Source organism: Pseudophryne corroboree, chromosome 1 (assembly GCF_028390025.1).
Source record: "Pseudophryne corroboree isolate aPseCor3 chromosome 1, aPseCor3.hap2, whole genome shotgun sequence".
Lineage (NCBI taxonomy): Eukaryota > Metazoa > Chordata > Amphibia > Anura > Myobatrachidae > Pseudophryne > Pseudophryne corroboree.
The window spans coordinates 984,806,981-984,826,645 of NC_086444.1; the positions used below are offsets into that span (position 1 = coordinate 984,806,981).

The 19,665-nt window shown below is 42.4% G+C and overlaps 1 protein-coding gene across 3 annotated transcripts in view; it reads left to right on the plus strand.

Annotated features, from left to right (window-relative positions):
* Positions 1 to 19,665, plus strand: part of LRBA (LPS responsive beige-like anchor protein) — a 1,108,277-nt gene that overhangs the window by 793,057 nt on the left and 295,555 nt on the right. For all 3 annotated transcript variants that reach the window (XM_063920568.1, XM_063920569.1, XM_063920570.1), the window contains one exon: positions 17,535 to 17,652. In XM_063920568.1, the coding sequence (XP_063776638.1) occupies positions 17,535 to 17,652 (118 nt within the window). The remainder of the gene's footprint in view (positions 1 to 17,534; positions 17,653 to 19,665) is intronic.

Genomic DNA, 19,665 nt, shown 5'->3' on the forward strand with positions numbered 1-19,665 from the left:
TTATCCACAGTTATATTCCACATCAGAGCGAATGCCTAAAAGCGCAGTCCCTATGAGCAAATGTTTTGGTAGTAGCTTTGTGAACAATGGATGCAGGGATGGCCCTTTATGTTCCTCTCAGTCACTTTGATGTGATCATCAGTGGAGCAGAACATGGGCCACATGCATAAGCTCTCATTAGGCAGCCCATTTGTCTGAGACCTCATTAATTTGATAAACTCATACTCTGATAAACAATGACAGCAATATAGGACTAGATAGGCTGAATAATTTTACAGGTTTAATTGCTTCTTTATTTACTTGCATAATAGGACTAGTGTGTTTCATATATAGATAATGAGAGCGCTCCATTATTCTCCCAGGTGGCACTAATGTAGCAGCATTGCCACCATGCTGTCTGTTAACGCTGACATTGGTGCAATGGAAATGGACCCACAAATCATACTGATGCGACAGAGACCTTTGCTTTTCTGTATAGGAGCAATTACCACCAGATTTAAAATGTGCAGAGAGATTTAAATGTGAGAGGGGTGCATGGGGTGCCAATGCTATGGGGCCCTGAGGCTTAGGGGGGCCTGGACCCATTTTATAAAGTTTGCATACCAGATTCCCATATTTGCCTGCTAAGCAATTGGGTCTGATCCATTACCCTGCTGGAATTGTATGACATTGCATTTTCAGTGAGAGGCATTTGCAGTGGATGTTATAATCGTAAAGGCATACGTGCCTACTGGAGTGTCACAATTTTTCGGCCGGTCTCCCGCACCAATGGAAGATCATTCGGATTTCCTGCATCCCTCCTGCTTCCTAATGAATTTGGGGTACTGTGTGGCATAATGGGTACTGGCAGCCCTACAATGTGACGTCATGTAAACTAGGGAACTAATATGGTTCATAAAATAAACTAGGGCAATATTATGGGGCATAAAATGAATAGCTGCGTCAGAGAGGTATCTCTTAAACTTTGGGACAGGGGCCCCTTCAGTATGTTGTTATGGGGCCCACAAAGCAATTTACGCCCCTGAATGGGTTTATCCAAAGTCCAAACCCATATCTATAATGCAGTGTAAAAATAAAGGTGTCCAAAATGTGTAAGCGACATGCAAAAGGGGATCCGACTGATAAGTCGACAGTCACTAGGTCGACCCCATTAGGTGCATGTCGACCATATTGAGTCAAACTTGTCACTGGCGATCTAATATCGGTTGCCCCCATGATCCACACCCTTGCAAAACAGCCATTATTTATGCTGCATAGAAAAAAGAATACATTTCTGTGCACTCCTTGCATTACAACATAGCTTGTTCCAGGTATAAAGTTCCTTGCTATTTATGCTTTGCTTCCAGCTCAAAATCAGGCCCAGTGTCTTAGCATTATGTATTGGGATATTAGAATATTGTCTGTAAGTGCTGGTAAAACAATAAGAATGATTTTTGTATGACATCATTTGGCAGCATATACATGTCCCAGTATCTGAGGGATTGAGATCTGTTCGTCACTTAAAAAATTTGCTATTTTCTGAGGTCATATTGGTTTGCACATTTGCTTTTCTTGAGGGGGAAAAAAAAAAAGGGCCCAATTTGAACTGAACAGTAAAAACACACATTACTTGCTTAGTAAACAAGCAGGAGTGATAAACGGGCAGCAGTGGCAGCCAATAAGCAAACCAGCGCTATTACATACTTTGCTAAAATCTGTACAATTGTAAAGACGCTTTATGATCCAGCAACAGTCTACTTACTGAGGAAAATCCTAAATCATTATGGCTTTTATTTGTGTAATATTCCCTACTTTCCCTTAATTCACTTTTCTTGACAGTTATGGACATGTTTCCTAATAGCTCTGGCATTTAAAGATAAGACTGCTTGTAAACAGATTAACTTTTTTTTAAATAGGCAGCAATTTCATCCACAATAATGTACCAATTCATAAAGTAACCACTGCAACCAAAAATTTGAAAACAAGATAAATGACCTATTGTATAATGCCTACTATTACTGTGACTTGATGGCCCTGTGTTCAGGAAGATAAGCCCCTTGTATTATTGCACTGTAATAAAATGAGATCATGTTTTAGCACTGTAGATAAAGGAAACAGTGGATATATTTAATACAAGGGCTCGAAACACTTAACGTCCATAGCCTCCATAAATACAGCGCCCGGTTGGCTGTAAAACAAATTATATTTCCAAGTAATATTTTAATGCCGGTTGCATTTAAAAAAAAAAAAAAAAAAAAAGGAAATTAGGTGATTGAAGTTCAATTTGTAGCCTGTTATTAACCATTCCCACTTGACTAGATCAGTGAGAGGATAATGAATGAGGTTTTTATTATTACTTTCTCTCTAAAATGAAGTGGTATCTGAGATAAAGAGGTGCAAATAATGAACATTGTGCATTACATAATCAGTTAGAGGTCCCATGTCTGTAGCATCTTGGTTTTATGGGAAGTATAGGCTTAAAGCCTGTGCCAAACATGGAGCACATTCCTGACAGTGTTTATCAAATTATTAAATAGTATTAATTTGCTGTGAGTATTATCAGTAGTATTATATTTTGTATCCTACAAAACATCTTTATTATTGCTATTCTTTTGTTTAGCAGTGTTATCATTACATAGGTCCTGAAGTTATGTTCCTGTACATTCTATACTTGTTCTTTTTGTTACCCATATGCTTGGTCTGTTGACAGGGGCGTAGCCAACACTTTGTGGGCCCCGTAGCAACATTTTGAAGAGGCCCCTGTCCCAATGCTTCTAGAGATACCTCTTTGCAGCACTTGTTAATTGTGTGCCCCATAATAGTGCCCTAGTTCATTTTCTAAACCATAGTAGCGGCTAAGTTAATGTTATACCCTATAGTAATGCACTAGTTGATTTTATGAACCATAGTAGTGCCCTAGGTCATGTTATGTCACATTGTACACATTATGCTACACAGTACCCCTAATTCACATTATGACATAGTGTCCCCAGTTCATATTATGCCACATTACAGTGCCCCCAGTTCATAATATGCTACGCTATAGTGCCTCCACTATATATTGTACCACATTACATTGTCACCGTTCATATAAAGTAACATCATAATCCCCTCCAGTTCACTTTACACCGCATTACAATGAGAAGGTCAAGGGGCACCCCTAGATATTTTGCAGGCCCTAAGGCAAACGTTTGTAAGGGCCTCTATGTACCACCCATTGGTGAAAAATGTATATAACACATGTAACTTTGGTTAGGAAGGTGGGCCCCTCCCAGCTCAGGGCCCCATAGCAGCTGCACTCCATGTACCTATGGTAACTACGCCCTTGTCTGTGGAACCGTTGTGCCGCCATGTATGAGGCAGGTGAAATAAAATCCCTGATAACTGCTGACATTGGAGATAATAGGGTAGCTATGGGCGAGACAATTGGCCGCTGTTAATTACTGTGGCTAATTGGATGGCGCCCTAAAGGTGGGTGCACACTAGGCGATGTGCTCTATGAGCAACGTTGCCTAGTGTTTCCCCTCCCGGGCCGGAATATGCAAACGATATCTGCTCAGTGACATCACACCACGGCTGAGCCATGTATTCAGTTTTAGGACGACAGTCCAAATTGAGCTGCATGCACGGCTGACAGCGAGGGTCGTTAACGGCCCACTGGGGGCTGTGCATCGTCCGAAGAGGGTCAAAATGACCAACAGTTTCATTTATCGCGAAGTGTTAAAAGGGGTTACATTAATAAGAAGGGGTATACTACGATTCAGAAGCGCCCAGCATACTGGCGCCAGGATCCCACCGGCCGGAATGCCGACAGCGGAGCGAGCGCAAAAGAGCCCCTTGTGGGCTCGCCACACTGCGGACACGCGCGCCACGCTATTTATTCTCCCTCCAGGGGTGTCGTGGACAGCCCAGGAGGGAAAATAGTTGTTGGTATCCAAGCGGTCAGGATCCCGACAGCTGGGAGATCGAGTGCCATCCAATAAGAAGTAGCAGTACTAAAAGTGTTACATAGGTGACAAGTAGTAATTAAGGTGTTAAAAAGTGTATCATTAGGGAATCCCAGGGGCCCCTTGCCCCAAATTCATTCCTAATACTGACATAGGGTATAAATGTATTCAGGATTTACCATTCATTGGGTGATATTCAGTTGTTCATCGCTCCTGTTCTCTTGTCTAGAGTGACGGGAGATGGGGGGGGGGGGGCATTTTCAATTTTTTCTTTTTATCACGCTTGTTGCGCCCAGAGACGTTGGGTTTAGCCAGGTAAAGCGGCTAAACCCGACCAAACTAATGAGGGTAACGCAAAAAGTCTAATGCTCAAATGGGTCACATTTCGCTTATTTCAGCTGAAATGGCAAGAGAAGCAATTGAATATCGCCCATAGAGCCTATTCCAATATGTAGTCTGCAAATGCAAGGACCATATACTAATTAAAAACACCCAAGGGTAGGTGGGACAGGTGATAGTCCAAGATGAAGGAGTCACCATCTGAAGGAGTCATGTACACAATATACAATATATAAGGGAGGGGTGGAGAGCTGGACTGCACACCTTAATGCTAAACCTAATCAGAGGTGCTACCATACTGAGACTTGTAGTGCCACACAGAAAAAGTGAGAAAATGCAGGTGCACATTCTAAACACTAAGAACACTGGCAGTCAGAAATATTGTAATACACTCTGCAATTTAACATGGAGTAAAATTGAGGTTCTTAGCATAATTTTTGCCCAACTAACGACGGCGCACCTTACACGTCCAGGTGACCTCATTAGGCGAGTCCTTAACATTCCTAAGGTTCAGGTAAGAAGTAGCAGTTTATTAGTGTTATAAGGTATTACATCAATAAGCAGTAATTCAGGTGTTAAAAAGTGTCCTATCCGTGAAAAGCAGTTTAGGTACTAAAAAGTGATTAAGTGATACAATAATGACACCAAACCAGAGGGCCCCCTCGCCCCGAATCCATTCCTAATACTGACATATACATTTATCCAGGACTTACTATTCATAGTGCCTATTACAATATGTATTCTGCAAATGCAAGGACTAATTATAAACACCCAAGGGCAAGTGGGGGGGGGGGGGGGGGGTGCTAGTCCATAAATGGAGTCTCTGCCTTCAAGTGTACACAAAATATAGAATATAATTGGGGGGGGACTGCACCACACACCCAAAATTTGTTTTCCTGTATAAGGCTATTTAAGCATTTTCATGAATCAGTACTGTATGTAAGATGTATTGTAATATGCTGATGCAATTTGTCTAAAATGGAGAAATGACCTTTCCAAGTAATGAACCCACGAGCATAGTAAAACCTTGGCACAGTTTCATCATGATGATGGAGGGCTGTGTTTGGTAAAGTACTTTGTGTTCTAATATATATATTTAAAATAATTTGGTGCTACCCGTGTTCTAATATCTTTGTGAGGTGTAAAGGTTCCAATGAGATATTAGTAAGAGGCCACTGCAAATTTTTAGGTGGTAGTTATCACTTAACGCAATCTGTCTCTTCCTAGCAACAAAATTCAAGGTCATAAAAGAGCTGTTGCTGGTGTTTTATTTCTCATAGACCTCCTGGTTAACACAGCAGTGGTGATTAAACTCTACTGTGGGTGCATTATGCAGAATTGATGCTTTGCAATTCGTGGTTATAGTATTTAGTTTGGAAAGCAGGTCACGTAATTCTATAGCCATCCACTTTGAGGTGTAGTGTACTCCTAAACTGTATTATGTAAGTTACGTTTCTGACCTAATGAAACATTTCAGTAGTAGCAGGAGATCTTCATAGGTTTAATGTATTGCCCTACTGTTTGTGATGTAAAAGTGTGGAGGCTACTATTCCAGACATCTAAATGTAATTATATGCTGCTTCAAAGTAGTTTATGATAGCGCCAATTTGGCATTCATGGCCTTGAAATAATGATATAAAATAATTGAGAGAGTAAAAGAAAAGGGAACATGAGTTTGTAGTTGTTCAGGGGGCAGTTACTGGAGGTGTACATGGACTAGTTTGCACCAGTTTTACTACATTAGTGTAAATAATATAAGCATATTGTCAGTTTCACATGGTTTGACCTGCTTGAGGCAGTACGTACAGATGGAGCAGGTAACATTGCTTGGTGCCGCACAATATGAGGTGCTAATCCTAAAGTGTTTGTGAGACTGGCAATGTGTTCATGACTGTGACTGAGCAGTTTGTTGTAAACAGTCTTATCGTACTGCTGGAGAAATTCCTGTGTTAATACAGTTCCATAGTGCTGAAGCTGGTACAATTAAGCATGTGTTATCTGCATGTGGCTGGCGTGTATTGACACGTGTCTTATTTGTCTATGTTATAAGGTTCAGTCCGTTTAAACGTTAGCGCACTAACTTGTTGCAGTACAAAGTTTAGGGACCATCTGTATACGAATATTCAAGAATGAAGTAGGTCAAAGCTATCATCTGTGAAACAGTCTGTTAGTGTGTGTGTGTGTGTGTGTGTGTGTGTGTGTGTGTGTGTGTGTGTGTGTGCGTGCGTGCATTATTAGCAGCTCCAGAGGGAAGCTGTCCAGTAGCTTCAGTATCCTTGAGAATATTTTAGGCCCTGTGAAACTTGCATGTAGAAGGCAGTAAAATTCTTATTTAAGCTCTGAGAGACGGTGTACATCCAAGCTGACAGAAGTTCTACAGGCTACAGCAGTGGTTCCCAAACTCGGTCCTCAAGGCACCTACAATCCAGGTTTTAAAGATAGCCATGCTTTAGCATAGGCAACTTCATAGTACCTCAGTCAGTTTGATTATACCATCTGTGCACAAGCATAAATATACTTCAAACCTGGACCTTTAGGGTGCCTTGAGGTTTAGGAAGCCCTGAGCTACACTGTTGAGATCTAACACATGGCTATATTTAAGGACTTGATGTGGGATCCTTTGAGGATACCGGCGTTCGGCATCGAAGCAGTCGGAATGCCGACGCCAGAAACCCAACACTAACAGATAGATAGAAATGCCAGCGACGGGATCCCAAATGCCAGAATCCTCAGTTAGCCTGCAGGGAAGGGAGAGTTAAAGGGGTTAGTCTGCGAGGAGGGGGTTGTTAGAGTTAGGAACAGGTTCGGGTTAGGCTGTGGATGGGGGAGGGGGGGGTGGTTTAGGCACCAGCAGGGAGGGTTAGAGTAAGGGATGAGAGTAACCATGCTTGAGATTCTCTGCTTCAGGATGCCGGTGTCGGTCATATGACCGCTGGGATATCGTATGTATCCCCTTAATGTTTTTCATCACATTCACTATTGAAAAATTATAGTGTGATGGCTAAAGTATTGTTGTAGGAAGACCATAGCAATGTCATTTTGGGGGCTCCAGTATTGACTCACATCTAAGTAGTATTAGAGGTCCTGAGCAGAGATACAAAAGTGTAAATGATCCAGTACTATGATTGTGTGCTAATAAAATAACAGTGGTACAACGCATTGCGACTGAAACCAGAGATCTCTCTCCTTCTGTGTTTTTTCTTAAGCAGTTGACACCTTTCTGCTGAACTCTCTAAGTATTTACTATACTGATTATGTTTTAGATTGTCTTTTGACCTTTCTGTTGTACCATTGCAAACATTTACTGCGTTTTCTGATATAGATCCTTTCTCATTATTGTGATCATTCTATTAGGTGGGTGACTACTATGAAGTGCAAGTTCTGCTTTCATTACTATTTCTAATTATTCTAGCTTTCATCCAAACCTACTGCTCCTTGCTTACCATCTCACCCATCTATGTCACCCCTGTCTGTCTGCCCCTCCCCTCTAGAATGTAGGCTCTTATGGTTAGGGCCCTCTTCCCTCATGTGCTTTTCCTTCCCTTAAATACAACATCATGTCATACTTACCTACCCTCCCAGTAGCTGCAGGAGACTTACAAGTTTTTGTATAGTCCCCCACAGCACCAGAAGTGAAGTGGGCAGGATGGGAATTAAATCACTGCAATGGTGTGAAGGGGGTGAATCTCATCATTTATCGAATCACGGGCAGGTTCTTGTCTTGGGGGCAAGGCTTAATGTCGTGGCAGTCTAGAGGTGTTTAGTAAAGTTAGAAAAGGAAGCTGGATGCTGGGCATGACCTAATGGTGACCCTGGTGCCTCTCCACACAACCATGAGACAAGTGCTAATGGTCTTGCTCCCTATGTGCGGCAACTGTTACCCCGTTCTTAGTACTGCCCAGCAAACTTCAAACAGACCATCCCTACACATTTGACCCCTTTCCTTTTCTCCCATCTGGCTCATTGGTATAGAAGAGCATGGCTACCTGGCTTGTGTGTCTTTTACAAATACAAGCATTCTGTTTGTCTTTCCCAGTGCTGCATTTTATTGCGTCTTTATAATATAATGTTGCTGTTGACTTGTTGCATTTTACCCTCCATTAATATCTTAGTTTATCAAGGTTTGAAACTAAACAGTAAGTTACTACTAAAGACAGTCTGAAGTATTTACAGGCTCGGGTCTCTAGGTGCATCCGCTCGGCACAAATATTACGCAACGAAAAAGGAATTTTTCTTGCTGTAAATCTGTCTGCCACATAAGCTTTCAAAGAAATAGTTTTACCCATCTAAGGCAACATCAATTTGGCATTCTCTGCTTCATGTATCAAATGGCATTTTATGAAAATATCAATAGCATTGGTTAATATAAATGAAATTAATTTTTAAAAGCAGACTAAAGGTTGACATCTGAAAAATTGCATTGCCTTGCAGAAGAAGCATTTCTGTCCTCTTGTGAAATTTCAGGTCAAGAGGTCAAGTAATTTTCCCAGTCTTCAATGGGATTCAGTGAAATATGAACTTCATTGTCACCCAGCCCCATGGTGATAAGATAAAATGAGCTGATACATCATTTGCTGGGGACTTATCATCTACTTCGGTAATCGGAAGAGAAAACATCAGCTGTTTCAAGCTATCTACTAGCCCATGTTACACTCCCAATACAATGTCTTTTGTGCCAGATCAATACACAATTCACTGGATTTATTTAATTCCATTCTTTAATGTCCACTACTTGACTGCCCTAATAAAGAGACTGTAGTGTCTGCTATTATTTTTATTTTAATAGGAAATTCAATTATTTTTTTCTTCAAATAGTTTTTTTTCTCCTATCTGAAGTAATAGAAATGTTCTTAACTATTTTCTGTGTATACTGAGGGTATTGTTGCTTTACAAGCAGCTGCTGTTGTCTACCTTCCTTTTACATATGCACTTATTTGGCATCCACTGATTTTCCATGTTAAACATAATTATAATAATGCAACATTGACCTAATCTCATGTTTCCTGCACTCTCACTGACACAACACCCAAGTGTTAAGTGTATATACACTAGGCGATAATAGCAAACAAAGTGGCTCACTTTGCCCTTCCTGAGCGACGTTGTTTACTATATTGGCTAGTGCGTATGTTGAGTTTATTGTCATTAAATATTCAGCATGTGAATAATCCATGCCGCTGCCACCAAGCAATGCGCAGCCCCACGGTTATTAATGACCCTCGCTGTTGACCGTGCATGCAGCTGAATTTGGACAGTCATCCAAAAAGTGCATGCACGGCCCAGCCGCGGTGTGACGTCACTGAGCGATACGGTCATCATATTGCTCAGTGTGTATGCACTGCGGCCGATCGCTTCAGCAGGGAAGGGAACACACTAGGCAATGTGCTTCATAGAGCACATCGCCTAGTGTATACCCACCTTTGTGTCTTCCTTCCTGTGGCCATGCAGTTGTTTGTATTTATGTGACTCTTGCAAGACCAAATATTGCTGGTAGGTGAGTTTCACACCGTCGTAAGGGGCTGTGCCCCCTTAACCCTTGCATGCCCTTGTGGCGTGCAATATTTGTATTATATGGAGTATTACCTCCAATCATAATTGTGTGAGTGGTTAAATATTGCACGGACAAAGGACATGTGATGGTTAAGGGGTGGTAGCCCCTTGTGAACAGCGCACACAGGGCCTGATGAATCACCTAGTATGTGTTGTGGTTGGGGGAGTGGCGGGTGCAGGGGAGACGCGGATGGGGTGCATCGGGTGGGGGAGAGGCAGTTGCGGGGGTGCCACGGTGGGGGAGGGGCGGGTGCGGTGGTGCCACGGGTGGGGCGGGTGCGTGGGTGCCGCAGGTGGGGGTACGGAGCCACCATGGGTGCGGGGGTGCCGCGGGCGGGGGAGCTGCGGGTGGGGGAGGGTGTCCGGAGCCACTGCGAGTGGGGGAGGGGCGGGTAATGCTTCTCCTGCTTCTCCTCCTGGAAGCAGCTAAGCTGCTGGTCTCCCTTTGGCAGTGGCTCTTCCGAAGACTCGCCAAGCAGCCAGTCACTATTGTTAGCGTTGGTGTCCCAAAACGCCGCATTACAGGGAAGAAGATGCACTCAATAAACTGCAGCTCCCAGCAGCCCTTAGTGCCAGAATGCTTTGGTGCCAAGGGCTGCTGGGAGGTGTAGTTTATTTAGTGTGTCTACTTCCCTGTAATGCAGCGCATTGGGACACCGGCGCTAACCATAGTGACTGGCTGGCAGAACTGACTGACTCGCTGAATCAATGTAAAAGGTGAGAGAGTGCTGTGCAGTGTCAGTGACACTGCACACCCACTAAAACTGCAGAGCACTGTCACCATTTAGATTGATTCAGCGTCCAGACATTACCCTCCGCGATATCACCCACTCTATCCGTTACATTAGCCATCTCGGGGCTTCCAGGCCAGCAGACCAGGTGCTGTTGTGGAGTCAGAGGATCTGGGCGCGGCTGTGGCGGGGAGGCACTTCTGTGACATCACGCGCAGAGGAAGCTCCGGGGCTCAGAGAGTATGTGGCGCAGGGAGGGCTATGAAAGCCTTCCGGTGCGCCGCTTTCATACACATCTGTGCCGGTGGCCGCAGCAGCTTTTGTTCCAGTTGCGCTGCGGCTAGGGAGTGGTGATTGTTGATGCCGGAGGGGGCAGGCAGACTGGCAGCAAGACATAGGATGCTGCAGTAAAATATTCCCCCCCCCCCCCCCCCCCCCCCCTGTCTACAGCGCAGAGACTTGCTGCAGATGCAGTGGCATTCCCTCCAACTGTACCTTTTTGGCTGGTACAGTACCTTTTTTTTTATATGGTCTGTACCAATTTTTTGTTTTCCAAACTTTCATTGGATGTAACCTGTGTGGGAGGTCGTTTCTTGCCCAATCAGCTGTGGACTGAATGTAGTAGACCTGCTGCTAACCAAATGAGAGCTCCTAGCCACACCCAGTGTTATCCACACAGTCACAGAGTGACAGATCTGGGCTATTATATAGGAGCTGGCAGCATAGAGAATGTGTTATACATTAGCTCTGTTTTTAGTGACGCTGGTTACATAATTGTTAAGAGTGCATGGCAAACACTGGTTTTAATTAATAAAGTTGCTATGCCAGACATAAAGTGCTACAAAAGGCCGTAAGTTGAATTGCAATTTATTGCTTATAAGTCAATAAATATGGCAGAGCTTTCTACCGTGCTATTATAACTGCTGGGAGAGCCGATCGTCCACCAACAGTTATTTTTAGGGCTACGATGTTCTGCGGCTGCAGCACCGACATATTCAGTTGGTTAAAAGTGTTAACTAGTCGATTATGGCCCAGATTTATCAAGCCTTGGAGAGTGATAAATTGCACGGTGCTAAAATTCCAAACAATCAACTCCTAACTGTTATGTTACAGTCCAGTTTTTCTGAAAAATAAGTAGGGGCTGATTGTTTGGTACTTTATCACTGTGCAATTTATCACTCTCAAAAGCTTGATAAATCTGGTCATATGTCTGTGACTCCACTTTTTGCTTTCTATTGGTCGGCAGCATTTTATCCCCCTAATACTGCCAGTGCAACACCAGCACAAACCACCACAAAGCTCAGCATGCAGTTTTTGGGACTCCGCTAATGGGAAGAACTTTACCATTAACTGGTAGTGTTCCTTTAACCCCATGGATTGATCTGATAAAAATACTTAAATCTGCAAACATCTATCCTGTGTGTCTGGTTTCATTTGGGCTGGGAAGTAGGTAAAATGCACGGGATCCGGTCTGAAGATCGACAGTGTCTAGGTCGACAATGTTTAGGCCGACCACTATAGGTCGGCAGTCACTATGTCGACAGGGTCAGAAGGTCGACATGTTCTAGGTCGACATGAGTTTTTAAAAAAATATTATTATTTTTTCTTACTTTTTCGTACTTAACGATCCACTTGGACTACGATTGGAACGGTAACCTGTGCCGAGCGCAGCGGTAGCGGTGCAAGGCACCTTGCCCGAAGCATGGCGAGCGAAGCGGTGCACTAATTGGGGTTCCCGGTCACACTACGAAGAAAACGACACCAAAAAAAACACAAAAAACTCATGTCGACCTTTTGACCTGTCGATCTAGAACATGTCGACCTTCTGACCCTGTCGACCTATAGTGGTCGACCTAAATATTGTCGACCTAGACACTGTCGATCTAATGATCCACACCCAAAATGCGCACCTTAAATCAGCAGAATCAGTATTCCTGATTTCCAGAAATAATATGCTTCCCATCTAGCTCAATTACTACACCTATGTGTTTTTATGTCATGTCCTTTATATTTTTCTTTTTAGTCAAGCATACTGTATGTGCAATAAATGACTCTCTAACAAGCTTTGAGTACATATAGCTTTTATACAGCACACTTTACTATGTAGTATATGCCTTTATTTGTACTAGATACATGAGTGGGACTTTGCATTCATATTTGTATCAGTAAAGGCTGCAGTATATTTCACAGCCGTTAAACTTGACAAGATGACACTTAAGGAAAGGTAGAAATGCAGTTTCCATGGCAACAAGTTCATTGGAGGACTGGACCTCCATTTAGGGTGCTGTCAATGTATAGAGCAAAGTCCCACAGAAGACAGTCTTACATATAATCCAATTTTAATTGAACTCCAGAGACTTTGAAGTACTTCTGTAGAAAGGGATGATTGCATTGCATTGCAGAGCAAAGGCCTCATTTCAAACTAATCTCGTGTGATAGGATCAGCCACTATTTTCAGGTAGCTGATAAATGATGATTTTTTTCCCACCTCAATGTTGCACAATATTGAGATTGGTGCATGGTTTTACATATGTGCATCGATCTGGTGTTATAGCTTTCTTTATGAGGCGGACTTGAAAAAGAAAATACTTTAGTATAGCACTGGAATAAAAGTCCATTATTGTATTCTGTTTTAGGTGGGGAATTCAATTGCCTGCAATAAAATTGATCCCTTGGGGCTATACAACTAGCCTCGAAGCGGCAGCTATTATCAGGGCTTTTTTTTCCAGGGACTCAGCGGGCACCGAAAAAAATGCCTGATGTTTGGGCTTTTTTTGCGAATCCGGAGTAGCCAATCACAGCTACTTCAGCGTTCCACAATAAATAACAAGCCTTGGCAGCTCAACGAGAAACATTCTAGTGGAACACAACCACTTCCACGGTCTGCATAAATAGAAAGAGCTCAGAAGGCAAATATATTATAAGTAATAATTACAAATTGGGTAATTGGGTAAACAGTAATTTTATTAAGTTGCTAACGCAAAAAAAATATTTAAAGGATTATGTTCATCTAGCCCATTTGGGGCAAGAGTGCCAATGCGGAAAATCCACCTGGCATCTAACTTTTTTAAAAGTAATGTCCGACCACCACCTCTTCTTGGTTTAGGAGACCAGTCAATACTACGGCACTTCAGACTTGAAGATAGATAGATAGAAGTGTAGTGTGATTTTTGCATCTAAAGGGCACATAGGCTGCTGAAATTCATCAGCAACTTGTCGAGGTGTATGGTGATCCTTTCATGGTTGCTAACGCAAAAAAAATATTTAAAGGATTATGTTCATCTAGCCCATTTGGGGCAAGAGTGCCAATGCGGAAAATCCACCTGGCATCTAACTTTTTTAAAAGTAATGTCCGACCACCACCTCTTCTTGGTTTAGGAGACCAGTCAATACTACGGCACTTCAGACTTGAAGATAGATAGATAGAAGTGTAGTGTGATTTTTGCATCTAAAGGGCACATAGGCTGCTGAAATTCATCAGCAACTTGTCGAGGTGTATGGTGATCATTTCATGGAAACAGGTTTGGGTTTGGAGTACTGCCTTTGATAACGGCAGGGCATACATTCAATATGAGTAGCGATCCGGCTGGCCCAGCATGTCCACCACAGGCAGTGCATCAAACCTGTTTCCGTAATATGACGTTATCACTGTACACCTCGACATGGGTGTAGTACGGTATGCCGGCGTTCGGGCTCCCGGCGACCAGCATACCGGCGCCAGGAGCCCGACCTCCGGCGTACCGACAGCGGAGCGAGCGCAAAGGAGCCCCTTGCGGGCTCGCTGCGGTCGCCATGCTGCAGGCACGGTGGCGCGCTATGCGCGCCACACTATTTTATTCTCCCTCCAGGGGGGTCGTGGACCCCCACGAGGGAGATTAGCTGTCGGTATGCTGGGTGTCAGGTTTCCGGCGCCGGTATACTGTGCGCCGGGATCCTGACATTCGGCATACTGAAGACCACCCCCTCGACATGTTGGCAGTGAATTTTAGCTGCTGATGTGCCCTTTAGACACAGAAATCAGAATACACTATGCACTTTAATGTTTGAACATGTTTCCGCCATCTTACAACTGACATTGGTATAATATGGCTAATATGAGGCGCAGTCTAATGTCCATAGGAGAAGCAGTGGTCTACCTGCTCTGGCTTGGTGGGAAATTAGAATGAAATAGAGAACATTACATCGTGAGAGGTCTTGTTGCCTTACTTGTTGAACCACTCATTTGTTTGTGTGTATGCATGTGTGTGTATATATATATCAAGCAAAGCGATTCCGTCTGCCCAATGTCTCAAGCCTTTATATATAAAAACATCCTGCATTCCACGGTGCTCCAGTAAAGTGCTGCACCCCTTGTATGCCCTATCCACTGGGCTGTGTCTACAAAGCAAGAAGGAATAAGCAGGCGCACAATAGTGAAGTAAGTCTTCTAAAAATGTTTATAGTGTATTAGGTAAAATATACACTCACAATATATCACATAAAACAAGCATCTCACAATAGCGGCAACAGTCGGACTCTCAGCTCCATATGGAGTCTATTTGCTATTCGCGCCGTCCCGGGAAGTGAGTCACAAACCAAGCCTCGATCTCTGCGATATGCAGGCATCACCTCAGCTCAAGTAATTGATTAATGACTCAAAGCACAGTTCTATTTAAACTCCACCATGCACACTGCATGGATATGCCCACTGAGGAAGTCGGAAGACGAAACCGGTCTGGGAACTTGATGACTGAGCTGAGGTGATAGACAAGGAGAAAATGGATATGAGAACCCCTGTAAATGGCGCCCTGGAAGCTGCCCGAGCCGTGATTCACCACAATTGAATCTCACCAGAATTCAAAGTTTAAACAAATTTGACACAAAAAATGTGTGGGACTCAAACAAATACAGGCGCTAAGATATTGACGTGATTGGTACTTTACAATACGTTCCTCAATGTTCTTCTTTGACAGGACCTCCCTTTCACTCGTGTAGATGTCACCATGAAAATAAAGGATTGTATAAATGTGTGTCAGAGTCTTTAATGGTCCATGAATATCTTTTCATTAACTGAACATATCAGACAGTGAAGAACGTTATTATTTCACCAAAGAGGCGTACCCCAACTCACTTTTCCAAAGAAAAGATTACACTCATAAAGGTATCTTTCATCCACCACTGTGTTAGACAGAATCACTCTCACTGTCAAACCCTTTTGCACGGGAAGAAGATGGGTATACCTCACTCACAATAAAGGAGGCTGCTTCAAACGCATCAAGGTTTCTTTTGCTGATAGTTCTTTCTTCCTCCTAAGCAAAAAAGTCCTTCCCTCTCGTATGGGTGTTGCCGTGAAAAAAGATATATATATATGTGTGAAATCGTTTTCACCTGTACACCACTCATCTATAATGTAGGTTTATAGATAATAAAGATTCTTTAACAGTCCATAAAATATCTTTTGCTTCTGGACTTATCCTACAGTGAAAGACGTGATAATTACACCAAAGAGGCGTACCCCAACTCACTTTCCCAAAGAGAAGGTTAAACTCATAAAGGTATCTTTTATCCACCACTGTGTTCGAAAGATTCGCTCTCACGATAACCCTTTTTACACGAGAAAGATAGGCATACCTCACTCACAATAAGGGAGGCTGCTTCAAACGTGTAGAGGTTTCTTTTACTGCTGATAGAGAGTGATTCTGTCTAACACAGTGGTGGATGAAAGATACCTTTATGAGTGTAATCTTTTCTTTGGAAAAGTGAGTTGGGGTACGCCTCTTTGGTGAAATAATCACGTTCTTCACTGTCTGATATGTTCAGTTAATGAAAAGATATTCATGGACCATTAAAGACTCTGACACACATTTATACAATCCTTTCTTTTCATGGTGACATCTACACGAGTGAAAGGGAGGTCCTGTCAAAGAAGAACATTGAGGAACGTATTGTAAAGTACCAATCACGTCAATATCTTAGCGCCTGTATTTGTTTGAGTCCCACACATTTTTTGTGAGCTGAGGTGATGCCTGCATATCGCTGAGATTGATGCTTGGTTTGTGACTCACTTCCGGGACGGCGCCGGGGATCTCCGGGATGCCAAATGGAATAGCTCCATATGGAGCTGAGAGTCCGACTGTTGCCGCTATTGTGAGATGCTTGTCTTATGTGAAATATTGTGAGTGTATATTTTACCTAATACACTATAAACATTTTCAGAAGACTTACTTCACTTTTGGCACCTCCTTATTCCTTCTTGAGATAGATAGATAGATAGATAGATAGATAGATAGATAGATAGATAGATAGATAGATAGATAGATAGATAGAGTTGCCGTAATAATTCTTTACTCCAGGACACTGATTTACACAGGTCATGTTGCTGAAAGCTGGGTGAAATGCATGCAGGTGGCAGGGGAAAGAAAGCCACAGAATCTGTGTAATTTATAGGTTCATCTTATTATGTTTATATTTAAGGTGTGCAGTCCAGCCCCCCCCCCCCATATATTCTATTTTGTGATGTGAGGATATACAATATAAGTATTATATTCAGTGTATGAGGATAATTTTCACATCTACTCTTGTGAGGTTGCTTCAGTCTTTTTAAGTCGTGTTTTATATATATATATATATATATATATATATATATATATATATTTTTTTTTTATTTATTTTTTTTTTAATTTAGCATGAGGTCACATTTATTGTTACCTTCAACATTCCTAACTCCAATTACAGAGATGAGTGCTCCAATCAAAACCGCGTTTAATTTTTTTTCTTGTGTTTTGTATCATTTTATTCTGGTGTGAGCACAGGGTACTGTTTCCAATTTTCAGAACTTATGCCAAAAGCATGGAAATTCTTACAAACATTATTGCTAATAATTGAATGCCATTCCTAAGTACTATAAACAGTATAATTAAACTGATTCAGTATTCTACCAGAGTAAAGCTAAGATACTGGTTTGCAAATGTAGTAATTTAATTACATTAACTATTTCTTTCAATTTGTCTAGATTCTCGCTTACACCGAGGGAATACATGGAAAATGGATGTTCACAGAGATTCGTGCCATATTTTCACGACGTTATCTTCTACAAAATACAGCATTGGAAATATTCATGGCAAACAGAGGTAACAATGTCATGGGAAAGCTTGACCACCTCTTTTATGTCTATAAAAACAATTAGCTGTGTACTGTATATGTGTTTGCGTAAGAATATGGCTGTGTATGTGGGGTAGCGGTATGTGCGCCTGTGTGTGTGTGTATATCTATACAGTTCTGTACCCGGCACTCACCATAATTCGTGTAGCATAAATGCTCCGGAGCCCTCCATGGTATAGCAATACCCAGTTATCAAGATTCCAATATCAAGTATCTCCAGTATCAAGATTCCAATATAGGCAGCACTCAGGAGACTGAATATTGCTTAGAACGTTTTAATTTATAGCGTCACAGTCCTTTCGCACGTTTCGGGACACAGCCCGTCGTCAGGGACAAACACATTATACTTAACAGATAACAGACATATATACCCTTAATCACAGCTCGTTACTGTGTTTGATTGATCTCACCTGCAAGGCGCCATCCCTCCGACAACACCACAGTCATCCAGCAGCAGCCGCGCCGGTGCGATGACGTCATCGGGCTGCGACCTCACAGGGAGCCAACCATGGTTACTCATCGGGTTGCCTTGGAAACCCATGATACCTGTAAAAACATACACAATGTAAACAATCATTAACATCACATTAAGAACAATAATAAAGTACATAGAGCCACTTCAGGTAGCACTGTCATGCTGTATCACATCCGACAATTATATAATTAATTAGCGTATATTGATTTAATGCTAGATTGAAGGTGTTAGCGCCGTGCGGCTTACATTGTAGTCCTAAGGTCTCGTTAAGATCTTTAGGTGCAACAGTATCCAAGGTGAAAATCCACCTACTTTCCAGTTGAAGAAGACTTTTATCACGATCACACCCCCCGTAATGATTGGGGGATGTGATCGATAATTTTAGACCTGATGGATGCCACCCCATGACCAACCATCAGCCATTGGCTGGTCACTCCTGCCAGTTTCTATAGCATTCTATAGGACTCTTGACGCTATGAATTAAAACTTTCTAAGGAATATTCAGTCTCCTGAGTGCCGCCTATATTGGAATCTCTATCTATACATATATATGTGTGTGTGTGTGTGTGTGTGTGTGTGTGTGTGTATATATATATATATATATATATATATATATATAAGTGAATAATTGAAATTGTGTTTTACTGCCGCATTCAACATAAATGAACAGAGAATAACAATCACCCTTACTCCACTGCATGGCACTATCTCACTGCTTGGCCCCTGTCTATATTGGCAGCTAGTCTGCAACACAAAGTCTCAGTGCCTGGTTCAGAGAAGAACGCTAATCAACAGTGAGGGGTTGTTATTCTCAGAGTGGCCAAATGAATTCCATAGATTGGTTTTATAATGCCAAATGGACCCTCATAATGGTATAACTATAGATATGTATCGTGTTTCCAACAGATGAAAGCCAAAATAGGACTTAAACCTTGTTGTGTGTGTCTCAACCTTTGTTCAGCAACATTGTTAACTCATCCTCGTTGATTATACATGCTAATTGAATTTATTGAACTATACCCCTGATGAAGGCCCGCATGTGGACAAAAAGGAGATTTATGGTAGACTTACCATGGTTAAATCTCTTTCTGCGAAGTACACTGGATTCTACAGGGAATAACATCGGGGTGTAGAGTTGGATCTTGATCCGAGGCAGCAACAGGCTAAAGCTTTGACTGTTTCCAGGATGCACTGCACCGCCTCCTCTATAGACCCGCCTCCAGGCACTGGAGCTCAGTTTTGTTAACCAGTCCAATGCAGTAGCAGGTAAAATAGAGACAGTAGAGATTAGCCACATAGAACCACATTCTCACGGCAGGAGAGGGTACCAGCGGCTAATGCCATTCAAACCCAAAGAAGCAAAGTGCGTCAGGGTGGGCGCCCTGTGGAATCCAGTGTACCTCGCAGAAAGATTTAACCATGGTAAGTCTACCATAAATCTCCTTTTCTGCAGCTGGGTACACTGGTATTCCACAGAGAATAACATCAGGATGTCCTAAAGCAGTTC